The 15,045-nt window shown below is 34.7% G+C and overlaps 1 protein-coding gene across 6 annotated transcripts in view; it reads right to left on the bottom strand.

The window, feature by feature from the left end:
- IPO11 (importin 11) overlaps nucleotides 1-15,045 on the bottom strand; it is a 99,840-nt gene that overhangs the window by 57,577 nt on the left and 27,218 nt on the right. For all 6 annotated transcript variants that reach the window (XM_027808126.2, XM_027808129.2, XM_055699646.1 and 3 more), the window contains exons 8-16: nucleotides 13,790-13,993; nucleotides 8,673-8,805; nucleotides 7,685-7,743; nucleotides 6,964-7,012; nucleotides 5,213-5,283; nucleotides 3,691-3,883; nucleotides 2,110-2,262; nucleotides 1,804-1,847; nucleotides 589-679 (exon numbers count right to left, since the gene is read on the bottom strand). In XM_027808126.2, the coding sequence (XP_027663927.2) occupies nucleotides 589-679; nucleotides 1,804-1,847; nucleotides 2,110-2,262; nucleotides 3,691-3,883; nucleotides 5,213-5,283; nucleotides 6,964-7,012; nucleotides 7,685-7,743; nucleotides 8,673-8,805; nucleotides 13,790-13,993 (997 nt within the window). The remainder of the gene's footprint in view (nucleotides 1-588; nucleotides 680-1,803; nucleotides 1,848-2,109; nucleotides 2,263-3,690; nucleotides 3,884-5,212; nucleotides 5,284-6,963; nucleotides 7,013-7,684; nucleotides 7,744-8,672; nucleotides 8,806-13,789; nucleotides 13,994-15,045) is intronic.

Here is a 15,045-nt window from a genome sequence, read left to right as displayed (position 1 = left end):
AACAATCATAGAAGAGAACAGAAAGAAAACTTGAATAATATCTCAGTCTATAAAGACTTCAATCTTCATACAGAAAAACATCAAAGTTTTAAAGCCAATTCTTCAGATTCAGAAAGTCCTCTAGACTCTCCAAAATGACAGCTTAACTTGAACTTTTTCTTTCTTTTAAGGGTTTTTGTTCCCCAGGATTTTTGCAGAGACATGGCAGAACTACCATTTACTGTCTTGCAACATTTGAACACGAAGTTTCCAGCAAAACAACCTACAGACCTTATTAAGCTTGTTGAACATTCTCAAGAAGGCCTGAAACCTCATGACAGTAGAAATGCCCCAATCTTTGTCAGTCATCTACAATAGTTACGACAAAAAGTAAAGAATCCTTAGGATTCCCTCCTCCTATATACACACTACATTTTCCTTGTGGTAGGTTTAGAACTAATTTTGAAATATTAACATGTTCTTCCAAAAATACACAGTGAATGTACTATGTAAAGCTAGATATCCTAAAGTAGAATTGTTTAACAGTTGACAAAAGCAAATATAAAGAATTCTATGCTTTACAGTTCCTTTATTTTTTAAAATACTTACCTTGTAGACTCTGAACCATTTCTAAAAGCACAGGGGTAAGCGTCTGATTGTATTCATGGAAAATATCAATAAAAAGAACTTCTGTGCACGGCTGAAAAATTACAAGATCTCTTTTATAATCTATCAAAATAAAGGCAATTAAAATACACTATGCTAAAATCAAGTGCTGAATATCTTACACAAAATGTCACCATTTAAAACGCAATACCCTGTAGCAAAATTAGTATTATATGAAATACCACCCTTCCTAGTATACAGTATGCCTAACACTAGCAAGACTCTGACGACTGTATCTATATCAGCCAGCTCTGCCACAGAAGAAAAACAGCTCTGTGGAGAGAAACAGCTGGTGCTGAGAAGCCAGTGACTACCCTGTATGTCATAGTTTCTTTCTGGATTACGTAATAGCTGAGTCATATGGACTGAACACCCATTTGCACTTGGAACACAATAGATGCACAGGGTGGGGTTTTTTTTTTAGTTTTAAAATGAAAGTAACCCAGAAAACAAATCTTGAGCTCTCTCTCCAAAGGAAACCACAGCAGTGATAGCTGGAAGATTCACTACAACAGCATACTTTTGATCTGAACTAAAACGTTAATAGAGAATCATAGAATCATTTAGTTTGGAAGAGACCTTTAAGATCATCAAGTCCAAACATTAATCCAGGACTGCCAAGTCCCAACAGTAAACCATGTCCCTACGGACCGCATCTATGCTATTTTTTGAACACTTCAGGGATGGCAATTTCACATCCCTGGGAAGCCTGTTGCTGCATCTAAAACTTTCTTCATTCATCATGCCTACTAATGAAGTCCTAAGTGGTAGTAAGTTACCAGTTTGAAGAAGAGACAACTTCTACTGGGTTTAATCACAGTCAGATACTACACAGTACAAACACCTGACAAAATTCCTTTTCTCTCCCTCCCAAAATTCCAATGTATTTCAGCATGTTTGAACATTATAAAGGAACAAAGCTAATTTACACTAATTCTAGTTAAATTTCTTTAAGTATTTTTTGAACTAAGTATTTTTTGAATAATATTTCTTTATTTTAAATTCTAAAAAATAAATATTCTAAAATGAATTCTTTAACTAAGTATTTTTTTGAAAAGCATAAGCTTATCTTTCTACGAAATATCTTTTCTCTTGGTAACAAGGCTACCAAGACATGCACGCAGAAATGCTGAATGGTTTTCAAATTGAAACACTTACCCTGAGACTGTACTTCCAAGAATCTCCTCCTGTCTCTTCTACAGCTATTATTTCACAAAGAAAGAGAAAAAGTATTACTTCACTATGGTTCAAATCGTTTCATATTTAGATATGTGGCTATCACAGACCACTGAGAAATCTGTTGTTAACAAAAACAATCTCTAGAGGCAGTATCTGTACATGTAACAAGACTGCAGAAAATAAAACAGCCAATATGGCAGTAACGAACTTGCAGAGCCAACCTGGATATGAAACTTTTACACCAGTATCTAAATAAACTGCAACCAACTATACAACGTTTCTTACTGAAGCCTTCTGGGTCTTCCTCCCACATGGTTAATTCTTCATTTGTCAGCAGAAAATAGTGAGTGACTAGTCTCCTACATATTTCCATTAGTGTGGGGTATGTGAAAAATGCTGTCTTTATCTTATGCGCTTCAAGAGTTTCAGGACTGCTATCTGAAATAAGACACAGAAAATTCCAAATTACAACTAAGCAGCTTAATGATCTAATGAACAGTAATCTAATAAAATTAGAAAGAAATCAACAGAAGTTCTTATCCTCAGAGGAAAAAAAGAAAGAAAATATATATTTTCATGGCAAACTTTCATAACAGACTTTCAGGTCTTTTCAAAGCAACTTAAAACCCAAAATTCATTTACTTTTAAGAGAGTTCTCTAACAGCACAATTTGACTGAAGGGTTGTGATGGCTTCACAAAGTATTTATAACATTCTTCAGCTAATATGTAGATGAAAAAACTTACCCTGCTGCTTTTGGTGTTTTGTTTTTTTTATTTAGCATTACTGAATTTAAAAACAGACAGAATGCAAAGGAAGATTTATTTATACTTATTCATAAAGTTTATCCAAATTCGATCTTAAAAATAAATTGGGGTTTTTTTAAGAGTTAATATTGGTTAAATAAAGCAGCAATATAACCAAGTACTGTATACTACAGAACCAACAGGAACACTGTATGTCAGGCAGAAATTAAGAAAAATTTTCTAATTTTTTTAATCAACTCGTTCTCAATGAGTCAAGGGCTATAGCTTTTATCAGAACGTGCTATATTCTTCTCAAGTGACCACATTTCTATTTCAAAAACTCAAACAAAATTACAAACTTTTGCACATATAAATTTCTGTTAATAATCAGTGGATTTAGGACAATCTAATATATTATAAAATTAAGGAATAACACTGAAATATATCAGTACTTTGAAGAACTTTTAAATGCTGGGTTTGTGTCATCTTTCTGAAACATATCAGTATGTTCACAAAACTTCTATTCCCCCAAGTATCGAAAGAGAATGCTAATTGTTATCTAGTCATTGCCAAATGGTAAACCAATGCGGAAGATCAGTTTGTTGTTTTGGGTTTTTAATAGAGTTCACTTCCATTTTTCGTTACACATCCATACATACAACAGTGTATGAATTATTCAGAATGAAACACAGTCCTACTAAGCAGAACATATAATTTCCTTTATATACGATTACACATCAAATTTACTGTGTTTCTGTATTTCAGAGTACTAGTATTAGTTAATCACACCAAATAACCCATTTTATCAAACATTTCTCAATGGAAAGACGCATCAAACCAGCTGATGAAAATAAACCAAATTCCATACCTCAACACTTTTTAAAATCAAAGATCATCACTCTCCTTGTGTATTAAAAATTACTTTAGCAAGTCAACATATATATATATATAAATATTTTAAACATCAAAATAAGAATTATCTACATAGAGAAAAGCTTACATTGCTAACTATTCAAACATTCAATGCTTCAAAAGAATGTCTTAAAGGAGCTTTATGTTGGGAACAACTAGCAAAATGTTTCTCAAAATATAAAAATGTTTTTAGTAAATAGCAGCAATACCTTCAATATTTTTGGATGGCTTGTATGCATAATTTTTTACAATCATCTTAATAAGATTCATGCACTGTACAATAAATTGCTCAAATACAATTCCTTCGCCAGCCTCTGTGAAAGCATAGCTTACAGCAAACTCCAGTGACCTCTGAATCAAAGGTGTGAATGAAAAAGGATGTTGATCCAGGAAGTCCAAAAGCTAAAAATTAAGGAAGTAGAACAGCAAGAAAAAGAAATCAAATCTCTTTTCATACAAGTCTTATTATAAACTAGTTATCAAAACTAAGTGATAATTTTTACACGATTACAGAAAAGAAAATTGAACAGACAGGAATTTAGGAAGATATCAGTATTAATGGTAATAAAGCATTATTTTGCCGTGCAACTCTTGATTCATGTTAAAAATTACCCTTTTTTAAGATTAAGGAACAATATGCATTTTCAACTAGACCAGCCTCCTAGCAACACAGTATATAAAACATACCAGCCACACTTAAAACCCTGAACATTTTAGCAGACAACTCATCCCTATTAGAATTATTTTAACTAAAAGAGGCATGAGGGAAATAACTTTTTTATCATTTTTTCTCCCCCTCCACTGCAGTACAAGCACTTGCTTCTTCAACTTCTTTTCCAGCTAGCTGTCTGGAACGCACTGGTCAGTTCCTTTTATCTCTTCTACTGCTGCAAAAATGCCTAAGCCTAAATGTTTGCAGCTGAATTTCTACAGGTGGTAGATTATGTACTAAAAAAGTGTATTTCCCTACACTTTTACAAAAAAAGATACACGTGCCTCACATACTTTGCTTATTAGTTCACAGTAAGAAGTACTATGACAAAGACAAAAATGTTGGGCCAGAGCGCCTTCTGTTTGATTTTTGTGAAGCCAACAGATGCCTCCCACTTCTGATAATTATGCTGAATACTTAAATAAGATCCATGGCCCCAGAATAGAATCTGAAAACAATGGAAATTCTTTAAGTTTGACATCTTTTAAAAACAGAGCAAGTGACAATGCTAAAATTACCTTCTGATAATATATGTAATTAATGGTTGCACAAAATTGGCTGACAACTCCAAATATATATTATGTAATACAAAAGTCACAAAGGTTAGGACAGTCTTCGTTAATTTTCTTTCAATAAACTAAAATTGGCCAGTTATTTAATAGAACTAACAGGGCCTTAGAAACAGCAATCTAACAAACTAACAACCAAAGATAAAATACCAACATTTTAGCCTAACTTCCAGAATTCTTTTTTGAGCAAAATCCTAGCTAAATAATTTACTTATGGAATGCATTTAATTTTGTTTGAGCTAAGGAAACATAACTTATGTCAGCACCAGTAAAGAGACACCCTTTTCTTCAAAAAAACTTTCAAAAATGTATTTTACAACAAAGATGTTTTAAGTTGCATTTCTTTAAAAGATCTGAAAACTATTGGCTTTAAGGCACATACGTATCTGAATAGGGATGGCTCCTCCAGAACAATAAACTATTCAGTAACTGAACAGAGAATTTACTTACCACTTTAGTAAATAGAATTATAGTCTTTTCTAGACGATCTCTGCATACGTTGTCTGCTCTTGTATTTCTACCTGGTAAATCAGATATTTAACAACTCTCATTTTTTCAGACTTTTCGTTCTGGATAGCTAAGTTTTAAAAAATTAACAATGGAGAACAAGTTGTTTTATCTGTAGTTCAGGGATTATGGCAGCTAGAAAAAAGTTCTATGGCAGAATATATTCAAAGACAAATTCAAGGTAATAAGTACTGGGGAAAAACAAAAAGTAACCTTTAACAATTTTCTCACTTTCAGTGAAATTCACTGTGACTGATCAGAATAAAACAATCAGGACATCATTACAGACAACTCAATGATAAAAGACAGTTAAAATAATGCAGGCAAATGCTAGCATAGACAAGCAAAAAAGCACTGAAAAGATAAAAATGCCCTTTTATTAGAACTATGGTATATCCTTACTACATAATACTACATGCTTTCCTAGAAACTCCATCGTAAAATAATGAAGGCATAGAGGCAAAAACCATGTAATAATAAATGTAAACACTAAGCTTGTAATGTAGTTATGACTGCTTTTGCAAAACAGTTTATTAATTAGGGAAGTGTAAACAGGCAGGTTCAGCTCAGTTTTTATCTTAGGACATTCAAACCCTGGAGTCCTCATATTCTAGGAGACTATGATAACCACCAAGCTTCAGGATGGGATGGCCTCCAATTCAGCCTACTAAAGCTAGGCAGCTACCGTGCCAAAAATCAAAGGGCCAGAAAGAGCACGACTGTAGTATAGTAGAAGGGGCAAAGAGTTGCATGCAAAGAAGTCTGTAATTTAGAACAGCAATAGATTTTTGTTTAAATATTGTTTAGATTTTAGATATCTTTGTAAATAAACCATGTTGTTTATTCAAACATTGAACATAGTGGTAGTTTCTACCTTTACTAGAAATGTGGCTCAGAGCCCAGATCAGCCCCTCTCATCTAAGTACAGACTCCTGAGTCAGTAACCTTCACTAATATAAAAAATATTCTTTCTACTTAGTTTAGACACGTTCTCAGAAAAATTGTTGAATCCTTAAGGCTTTTAGGATTGAACCGACAGGCTTGTTGAACCTGACAGACTTCAAATGAATGAACGGCTTGCACCAGGTCTACTACAAGTGTAAAAGCACAAAAAGAGTGAGTTCAGATGCTACAGTGACAAACATCTGCTTTTTGCTTGCTTCAGGTAACTTCCCTGCAAAAGCACTAACACCTGCCAATTATGCTAACATTTCTGTTGACTGTGTAAACATGTGGTTGCCTGTCTCAGACTATTACTCTTCCAGTTATAAAGCACACACAGCTGAATGCGGCCTTTATTTCCCATTTGATACACGCCGAAACATACAGCAAACTCCAGAAAGAAGAAAAAACATAAAATTCCAAAAGAAGAAAGTTCAACATAACCCGGGTTTTAGTAGCATATACATATTTTAATAAGGATACTCTGACAATCCATGGCTTATCTTTCATAATTTTTTTCACTGCCATTAACACACCAAGTATAATTTTGGTGGAATTCTAGTTTGTTCATATAAAAGATTTTTACTGAAGCCTTTTCTGACTGATTCAGCAGCATTTAAAGTAACAGCTGTGTGCATATAAAAAATACTTTGCACCTAAATGATTATCGATGATGCACTAAACTGCATTATGTTTTCATCCAGCTTCTAATATTTAACAACCAATACAAGGAAAAATATACAGATACTTACTACACTCCAGAAACTGTTTTAGGCGTTCAAACACTGCATGTAGAAAACCCTAAAAATACAAAAGTATATGTTCTTTTAAAAATGAAGCTTATTTTGCACTGTACTATGAGAAGAAAGCTGAGTCAAACTGAAGTCAGTTCAGATGTGTTACAAGCTCAATCACCTTATCACTTTTAACTGAACTAGTTGATTGTCTTGTACAAACAATTTTCTCATGAAACAAGTAATTAGCTACCTAGCACACTGCATAGATGATCCAAACTGACCTTATTAGTACCACACAAACAGCACAGCATTTTTCTAGCATAACATAGCTTTCATCTCAAGATTTCACCTCAGATTAATTCTATCAATGGAATTTGATAGGAAAAATATGCCATTACATCTGTCTTTAAATTAAAACATCCTTTTCAAATGATGGGGGAGAGTACATATGACATCTCCCAGTAGGCAACAGGGGTGTCACTATCATGGACACATAAATCAGAAGGGGTACCTTTTCCTTTTTTAAACATCACATCTTTTGTGTCACAGTTTAGGATGTATCTAGGATCTGACAGTTCTTAAGTGATGGCAGGAAAACTTAAGACTGTGTTGCTTGATCTTCCCTTTACATAACACAAATGTGTGCCTTTCAACAATTTTTCAACATACCTCTTACACCTGAAATCATCACAAAAGATTTCTAATCTAGAACTAGAAACAGATATATGTCACTTACCATCACTTCTACATTGCAATGAGGCTCTACAAAACCATGGACTGTCAGTTTACGAAGCACTAAAAAGAAAAAGCTATTTGTGTTAGTATTTCTCAACCCTTGTTCCAATAGGTTTCATAACATGACTACAATTAGAGCTACTGTGTCTTTCTTACAATTCTCCATATTTAAAAATACATTTAATTTTTGGCTTTTGGATGTCTCAGCCATACCTACCATGAATCTGATCTTGTTGAAATTACTTTAAAGTTCAGTACCTTATGTATAAAATAATGAAGAGAACTCCAAGAATTACTGAATCAAGAATTCTGCAAAAGCTTTAAATATTCAACCTCTGAAAGGTTCTGCAGCAGGAAAAGTGCCCAGTACAGTCAACTTGGGCCCATAAGCCATCTTATGAATTTTCTCAGGTTTGTCACTGCCAGTAGGCCACGTAAGGCGCATTCTGCACCTTCTGAAACAACTCAAGGCAGGTATCATCTATATTGCAAGCACTGCAAACAAACATCTCGATTATTCAAAGCCACAAAGTACAGTAAGGATATTTATTCATCCCATTGATAAGTACTTGAGCACCAACCTAAAAGCTAAAGCTACCTCTTCACCGAATGTAAGATGAACTGAACACATCAGAATTCATAGCTCAGCTTCTTCAGCTAAGTGCCTAAAAGACAGACAGATGCAAGCCTAAATTACCACATACATCAAAAAGCATCCCGTTAGGTCCTCCACTTTCCCACCTCCTAGACTATGGCTTCTTACAACATCAGAATGGTGAATACCGAAAAACAAGAGCACCTTCTCCCTCTTCTGTGTGAACAATCCTCCTTCTGCCTTGTTAAAGGTACAGCTAAAATAAACCAAAATTACGGGTTTTCTCAATGGGCACAGCTCTATTAGGGAATGCACACTGTTTACTAAAGAAATCTTACTCATCCACTGGGAAAAAACTTGATTCATTCTATTTAACATCATTCTATATTATTACCTTTCAATGACAGCAAGGTTCTTTCTAGTGAATTTCTGGCTCCAGCTTCATCACCTGCACAGATGTGCTGTAGGAACGTATCAGTATGATGATTCCACAAGGAACATGCAAAGCCATAAATACCTGATGCAAGCTGCAAAAGGAAGAAAGACCAACAATAAATAATACTTGATTTCCTGAATTTGGCTACAGCGTAATAAATTCCTTAATTTTAAAGGCTATTTTAGACTGTGAAATTATTTAATCCATCTTCTTCTATATCATGGGTCACCGTGTTTCACTTGCTTCTTTGTAGGACTGTTGTTGTACTGATCCAAAGAGGTTTTCCAGAAAAATATCTTGTCTTAATTTGAAGTTGTTATGATAGATTCACCTCCTTCCTTGACTACTTGGTCTTTGACTCTACTACTTTAAAGTAACTATGTAGGTCTCCTTGATTTTCGTTAAATACAGCCACAGGTCTACAAAACAGCATGAGGCTTCAAAAAAAACACCTGTCAGCCCTCCTCATCACCTCCTCTCCCACCAGACTTAAAACTGTCTTACAGCACAGTTAATACCTAATTCAGCTTACTTACCCTGGGACACAGCAGTTACATGACTATCTCTAATAAAAATGGTACGTCACAATGCCTACAGTGAAACTAACTTTGTTGATAGCTGCGAACTATCATTTAAAAATTAAATAATTTTGCTTCAACTTACTTAAAACACAGAATGACAAACAGTTTCTAATCAGCTAGCATTGAAAATCTCAAACTTAATTTACATTGCAGTTTCCAAACAGTGCTTACCTGATAAAGTTATCTGAAGTATAAACAGAAGATAAAAAATTTCTCATTCAGTTATGGTAGCACTTGACAGCTTCACAGTTAAGGAAGAACTGCACTTAGTCTGATACGCGTTACATCAATGGAATCAAAACCACAGATGACCTGTTTATTCAGTTCCTTTGACTGAGTAAAGATGAGACAGTAGAAACTCTTGATAATTATTCAATGATGTGTTCATGGAGTTGCAAAAACACATCACAAAATAACTATCAACAGTTTCAACTTACTCATGTTTTGGGGGTTGGCTTTGGGTATTGGGGGTTATGTCTCTTAAATAAAATACACTAATACTAGCCATAATAGTAAGCAGTAACAACTCAGATTAAAAAGAAAAACAAAACACAGTTCAAAGCAGCAATAATAGTCCTAATAGTAGAATATACTCTAGATTAACCTATTTGTTTGTCATCCATTCAGTGTACCTTAGTACTAAAAAAATTTAAAACAATTGCTTTATTAAAAAGTGGGGGGACAGAATGACAAATACACAGTATCCACTAGGAGGACCCACCACATTTTTACATTTGAAGTCATTCAACTAGCAATTATATATATATTTTATAATTATAATTTTTAATATATATATATACACATATGTAATTTCTATTATACTGCAGGACCTAAAGACCTTGTCATGGCTACCTTAAATGCCTCTAGTCACTAAAACAGGCAAAGTGTGCTGGTGGGTGATAATGTATGAACTCACTCTAGGATAGAATGAATTTTGTAGTTAAAATGTAATGAATATAAGATACATGACATCCCCAGCCAACATCTTGTGAGGCTGTTGACATCCTATTATCTGTCGGCATCCTAAGCTAAAACACACCCAAGGAGGAAAGACAGATAGAAGGAGCTGGTTGAAACTGGTAACTCACCCAACTCAGCATTTTCTGGCAAAAGGTGAAAAGTACACCTTGAGGAAGACCCTTGGCCTTCCTCCCAAAGACCACTGCCCACGTCCCGAGGACCGCTGCCCACAGTTCTTGGAAGAATTTGCACAAGCAGAAAAGACTGATAAGCTAATTAACATACGAAGTGAGAGTAGGCCGGTTTAGGTAATGACTATGTATAGGCGTTAATTGAATAGTCATTGGTTTATGGTATAAATGTAAAGTAGTTAGTTACTTTAGACATGCACGTTAGGCGGAAGGATCCCCCGTGCATCCAGCGCTGCCAATAAAGGATACTTAGTCACTAAGAAATTTTGACTTTGTTCTTTAAATCATGGGGGTAAAAAGATACTGAAGCTAAAGAAGAAAATTATCTTCATAAACGAAAACTGTTCATGATGAATAGTAACAGTAAAAGCAAAGATGGCAGACCTGTTCAATGCTGGATTTCATAATTTGCCAATGATCACAAGGATTCCTATTCAGGATTCCTATTTATGACCATATTTCAAAGATTCAGCAATCTCCAAAGCAGCAAAGAAATGTGAACAATCATAAAAACCCTCAACGAAGTTCAATGGGGAGACTAAACCAAATGTTGTATATCCAGTAGCAGAGGAGGTACCCAAAACCTTCTTGTACCTTATGGCAGGACTGTAAAGAAAAGCACTTCTAGTTTAAGATGAAAGTTGTGCAAAGCTTCACAGTTTCAGGAAAAAGAAAAGTTTCAGATAAACTGTAAAAATGTAACAGCATTCTTTCAAAACCAGAGCCAAGAAGCAACAGGAAGACTCCAAAGCTTAATATCAAATGAATGAGAGGAAAACACTGTAACTTATTTTTGCGGATTTGCAATAAATTCATGGGATCACTTCTCCAGTATGTGCTATTAGAAAAAAAAATAATATATCCAAACACTGCAGGTTTTAAGACATAAAATCAATTTCTTCCTAAAAGCAGCAGAACATTTTTATTAGATAGAAAAATAAAACTCACTGGTTTTACTTCCAAAAGACATCATCCTCATTGAATAAACTAAGTCCAGAAAAGTAGGCTCAGAAGAAAATAGAAGTTTATAAGCAGTATCACCAATATAAGCAGGTATATTTTCCTATGTGTACTAAAGCAACCAATTCTACCTTGAGGATTTTTAACATAGTTATGATTATAACTGTACTATTCACAGGAAAGATGAAGTTATAAATAAGCTGCATTTATGTCATCTAACATTTTTCTCCTTAAACATCAAGTAACAGAGTTCAGCAAGGGATGCCTCGTGTAAGCAGGACCTTGTAATCTTCAAGTACCGTATTACCTGAAAAATTTAACATGTGTTTCCAAAGCTGTACTAAAAAAAAAAGCTGACACTGTAACTATTTATCTGAAGGTATCAAGAAAGTTTGAAGTATTACTTAAGTTTTTAGAACTTTGCTTTTAGAACTTCCATCTTCAAATGGCTTCTTCCATAAGAAAGTTTTTTTGACTCTCCAAAAGTCACATCCCACTCAACAGATGTGATTTCCCCTTACCAGGACACAGAAGCAGCAGACTTCAAAGTTGTCCAATTTTGCAGTCATTAAAAAAATATTAAATTTAAAAAATCCTGAAATGTGAACCCTATAGTGCTAGATACTCAGAAAGTTTCCTTTTCCCACCTAAAGTTCAAAAAACTGTGAACATACATTTTATTCCCAACACAGTGAAACTGGATGCACCAAAAATTTTCACTCACATCAAATTAGATGATAGAGGAACTTTGGATACTGAACGTATCCACAAGTTTGAAACCAACATTTAAGTATAAAAAGGCTGCTTAAAAAGGGTATGCTTGTTAAAATGAAATTTCAGTGTTACTTTTGACAAATACTGCCTTGTAAATCCAAACAAAGAATGTCACATGCCTTTTCTTTGCATGTCTGAAGTTGCCTCACTCTACGAATAAAAAAAATATACACACTGGAAAAATGGTATTTTTCCTTTCCATAAGGAAAAAGGCTCATACAAACGTACCAAGTTTCTTGGAAATATAAAAGTAACTGAGCTTTTTTTGAACCTGGTAAGTTGGTGGAAATGCAGCAAAGGTACTGCTGGACATGACAACTTTAGCAACAAATACTGGACCTTAGGACCTATAAATTCCTTTCTGTCCCTCCACTGAGACAGTATGTATTTAGCTGTTTTATGAAGGTGAGGCTTTGGGATTGCATTTTGATTTTTTTGCTGTATCCTTGAGCATCAATAGTATTTTCAGCTGCATAATCAAGCTGTATAAGCAACACCTTGATTTAGGAGAGTTTTACAAAAGAAGTCATTATCTCACCTGCTCTTCATTGCTTTGGAATTAATATCTGTGAATTTACCAAACCCTTTATATTGTTCAATTATCCAGATCATATATAATGGCCTAATAAATTTCATAATATAAACTAGTATTTCCTATGCAGAGATTACATTCATCTGTACCTACACATGGCAGAGAGAAAACACTGTTCCTCTACATACACATCTCACAGGAACATAGCACTGTTTCAGATCCTGTCCTATTACAAGAGCCAGTCTTCAGTGCCTCAGACTCCTGACCATTAAAATTTCACCTTAACTATTACACAGCCAGGATTTTTTTTCTACACAAATAAGTAAAACTTCAAAAATAGTCTTCATTATCTGCATTATGATCTCTTCTTTAAAATGGAGGAATAAAATAAAATTTTGTACATTCAAATGTAACATGTTTGGAAAAGATGTTTAACTCAACAGATTTAGTTAACTGTACTATCATTGCCTAGCTCCAAATGGGATCTGAGATGCAACAACCTACAGCCAAAAACCTGTGTTCTAATCAGTGGATTCTTAAAAGGGAGAATGCAGGCTGCATGAGACAAGATTTGGCATTTGCATTCACATCTTGCCTTTTAATTAACCTGGAGAATGAAGCTGATCTGGAAAAAAATCCAAACACATTTCCACTGACAATACAACCCAAAAATATTGTGCTATGGAAGCCTAAACCCCAGTATTTTTTAAAGACTATACTGAATTATGAATCCAGAGCACATTTACAAAAACACTACAAATTCATATACAATAAGATTGGCTATATGACATGATGACATAAGGCTGATACACAGATATTGTTCTGTAGATGAAGCTCTGCTTCTTAACACAGGTTATTATAACAAGACTCAAGCTGCAAGCATAATAACGTTCTCAAAAACATTTCACCTAGAAGCTGACCTCCAGTTATTTCTTACTGTACACCCAAAGTAAAAGCACTTTGTTTCAAATGCAGACATTAAAACCTGCCATTAATGCACTGCCAGCTAACTACAGGAAGTGGCAAGCATGCAGTCTGTGGTTTGCATGCTCTACAATACTGCATCACATTACTTACATCATAGAAAAGTTTCCTATCTGTAGCAAGCCGTTTAGATGCCAGGGTCTTTGTAACATGATAAAAGGTAAGCAGTGCTCTGTGTTGTTGAAGATCGTCCTGAACCTTCACAGATTCTACAAGAGTGGGTATAAGTTCTGGCCACTGCCTTGGGCAGTCCACCCTGGCAACTTTAGCAATCAGTACAGATATCTGAGTTGCTATCTGCAAAAAAGAAAACAAAACACAGATACCACAAAGTCAAAGTTCATTTAGAAAAATACAATGCAGAAACTAACAGCCAAATAAAACCTGAAACAAAAATACCCTAGCACAGATTGCTAGATTTTTGTATGTTTTTTCTCAAACTATTTTTAAATTAGCTGAATGCAAGTAAGTATGGAGAAAAAAATAGGTCTATTTCATGTTTATAGTAAATATCTACATAAAATGCTGTAAATATTTACATAAAATAGCCATAAGGTGGCTACTTTGTTTACATTTTACATAAGACCACTAAATGCATTTTTTTCTAGAAATCATGTAAATTAGACATTTGGAAACCACTTTCTACTTTGCAGTGTTTTCCATCACTTTCTACAAACAAACTAGATTGCTGAATACACATTACCCTTATTTCTGCTATATCTGAGTTTTAGCTTTTAGACAGACGCATATCACCCCCACCATCTGACTTTGGTTGCTGGCACCAAACTGCACTGATGCCAGTCTTGCCAGCAGCTGGCACCTAGTCCTTGCAGCATGCACACAGACTGAGCTTACACAGGAAGATACTTAAAAGGATTTATTCAGGAGACAGGACAGATGGTGGTGATTAGGCACCAGGTTTGTTCAGACATGGGTACTGACCAGCCACAGTTTACACATCGCTGGCCCTTTTCATACCCTCTCTCTGTCTGCTTCCCATTTTGCTGCTCCACAACTCCCTTCCCATAAACATTCCTTAACAAATTTTGTATAGTCCCTCATAACTTCATTTCAAACATTTTTTGAAGTTCAAATATTTTCATGTTCATATTTCCCCATTCTTACCCTGTTCACATTGAAAAGGTTCCCTGATTGGATTAATGAAGCAGACGCTCTCACCTTCAACATACCCTTACAATTACCACCACACTTCCAGCCTAGGGAAGAAGTTACCACCTTACGCCATCAAAAAGAATCCAAGCAACTTAAGGGCATAAGAGGGAATACCTATTTACTGCTTCCTTAGCTGTTTCATCTGAAGTCTGACCACCCCACAAAACTTCCTACAA

The sequence above is a fragment of the Falco cherrug genome, chromosome Z, assembly GCF_023634085.1.
Source record: "Falco cherrug isolate bFalChe1 chromosome Z, bFalChe1.pri, whole genome shotgun sequence".
In the NCBI taxonomy this organism is placed as follows: domain Eukaryota; kingdom Metazoa; phylum Chordata; class Aves; order Falconiformes; family Falconidae; genus Falco; species Falco cherrug.
Note: the sequence above shows the minus strand (reverse complement) of the source record. Positions and strands in the feature narration are given on the sequence as shown.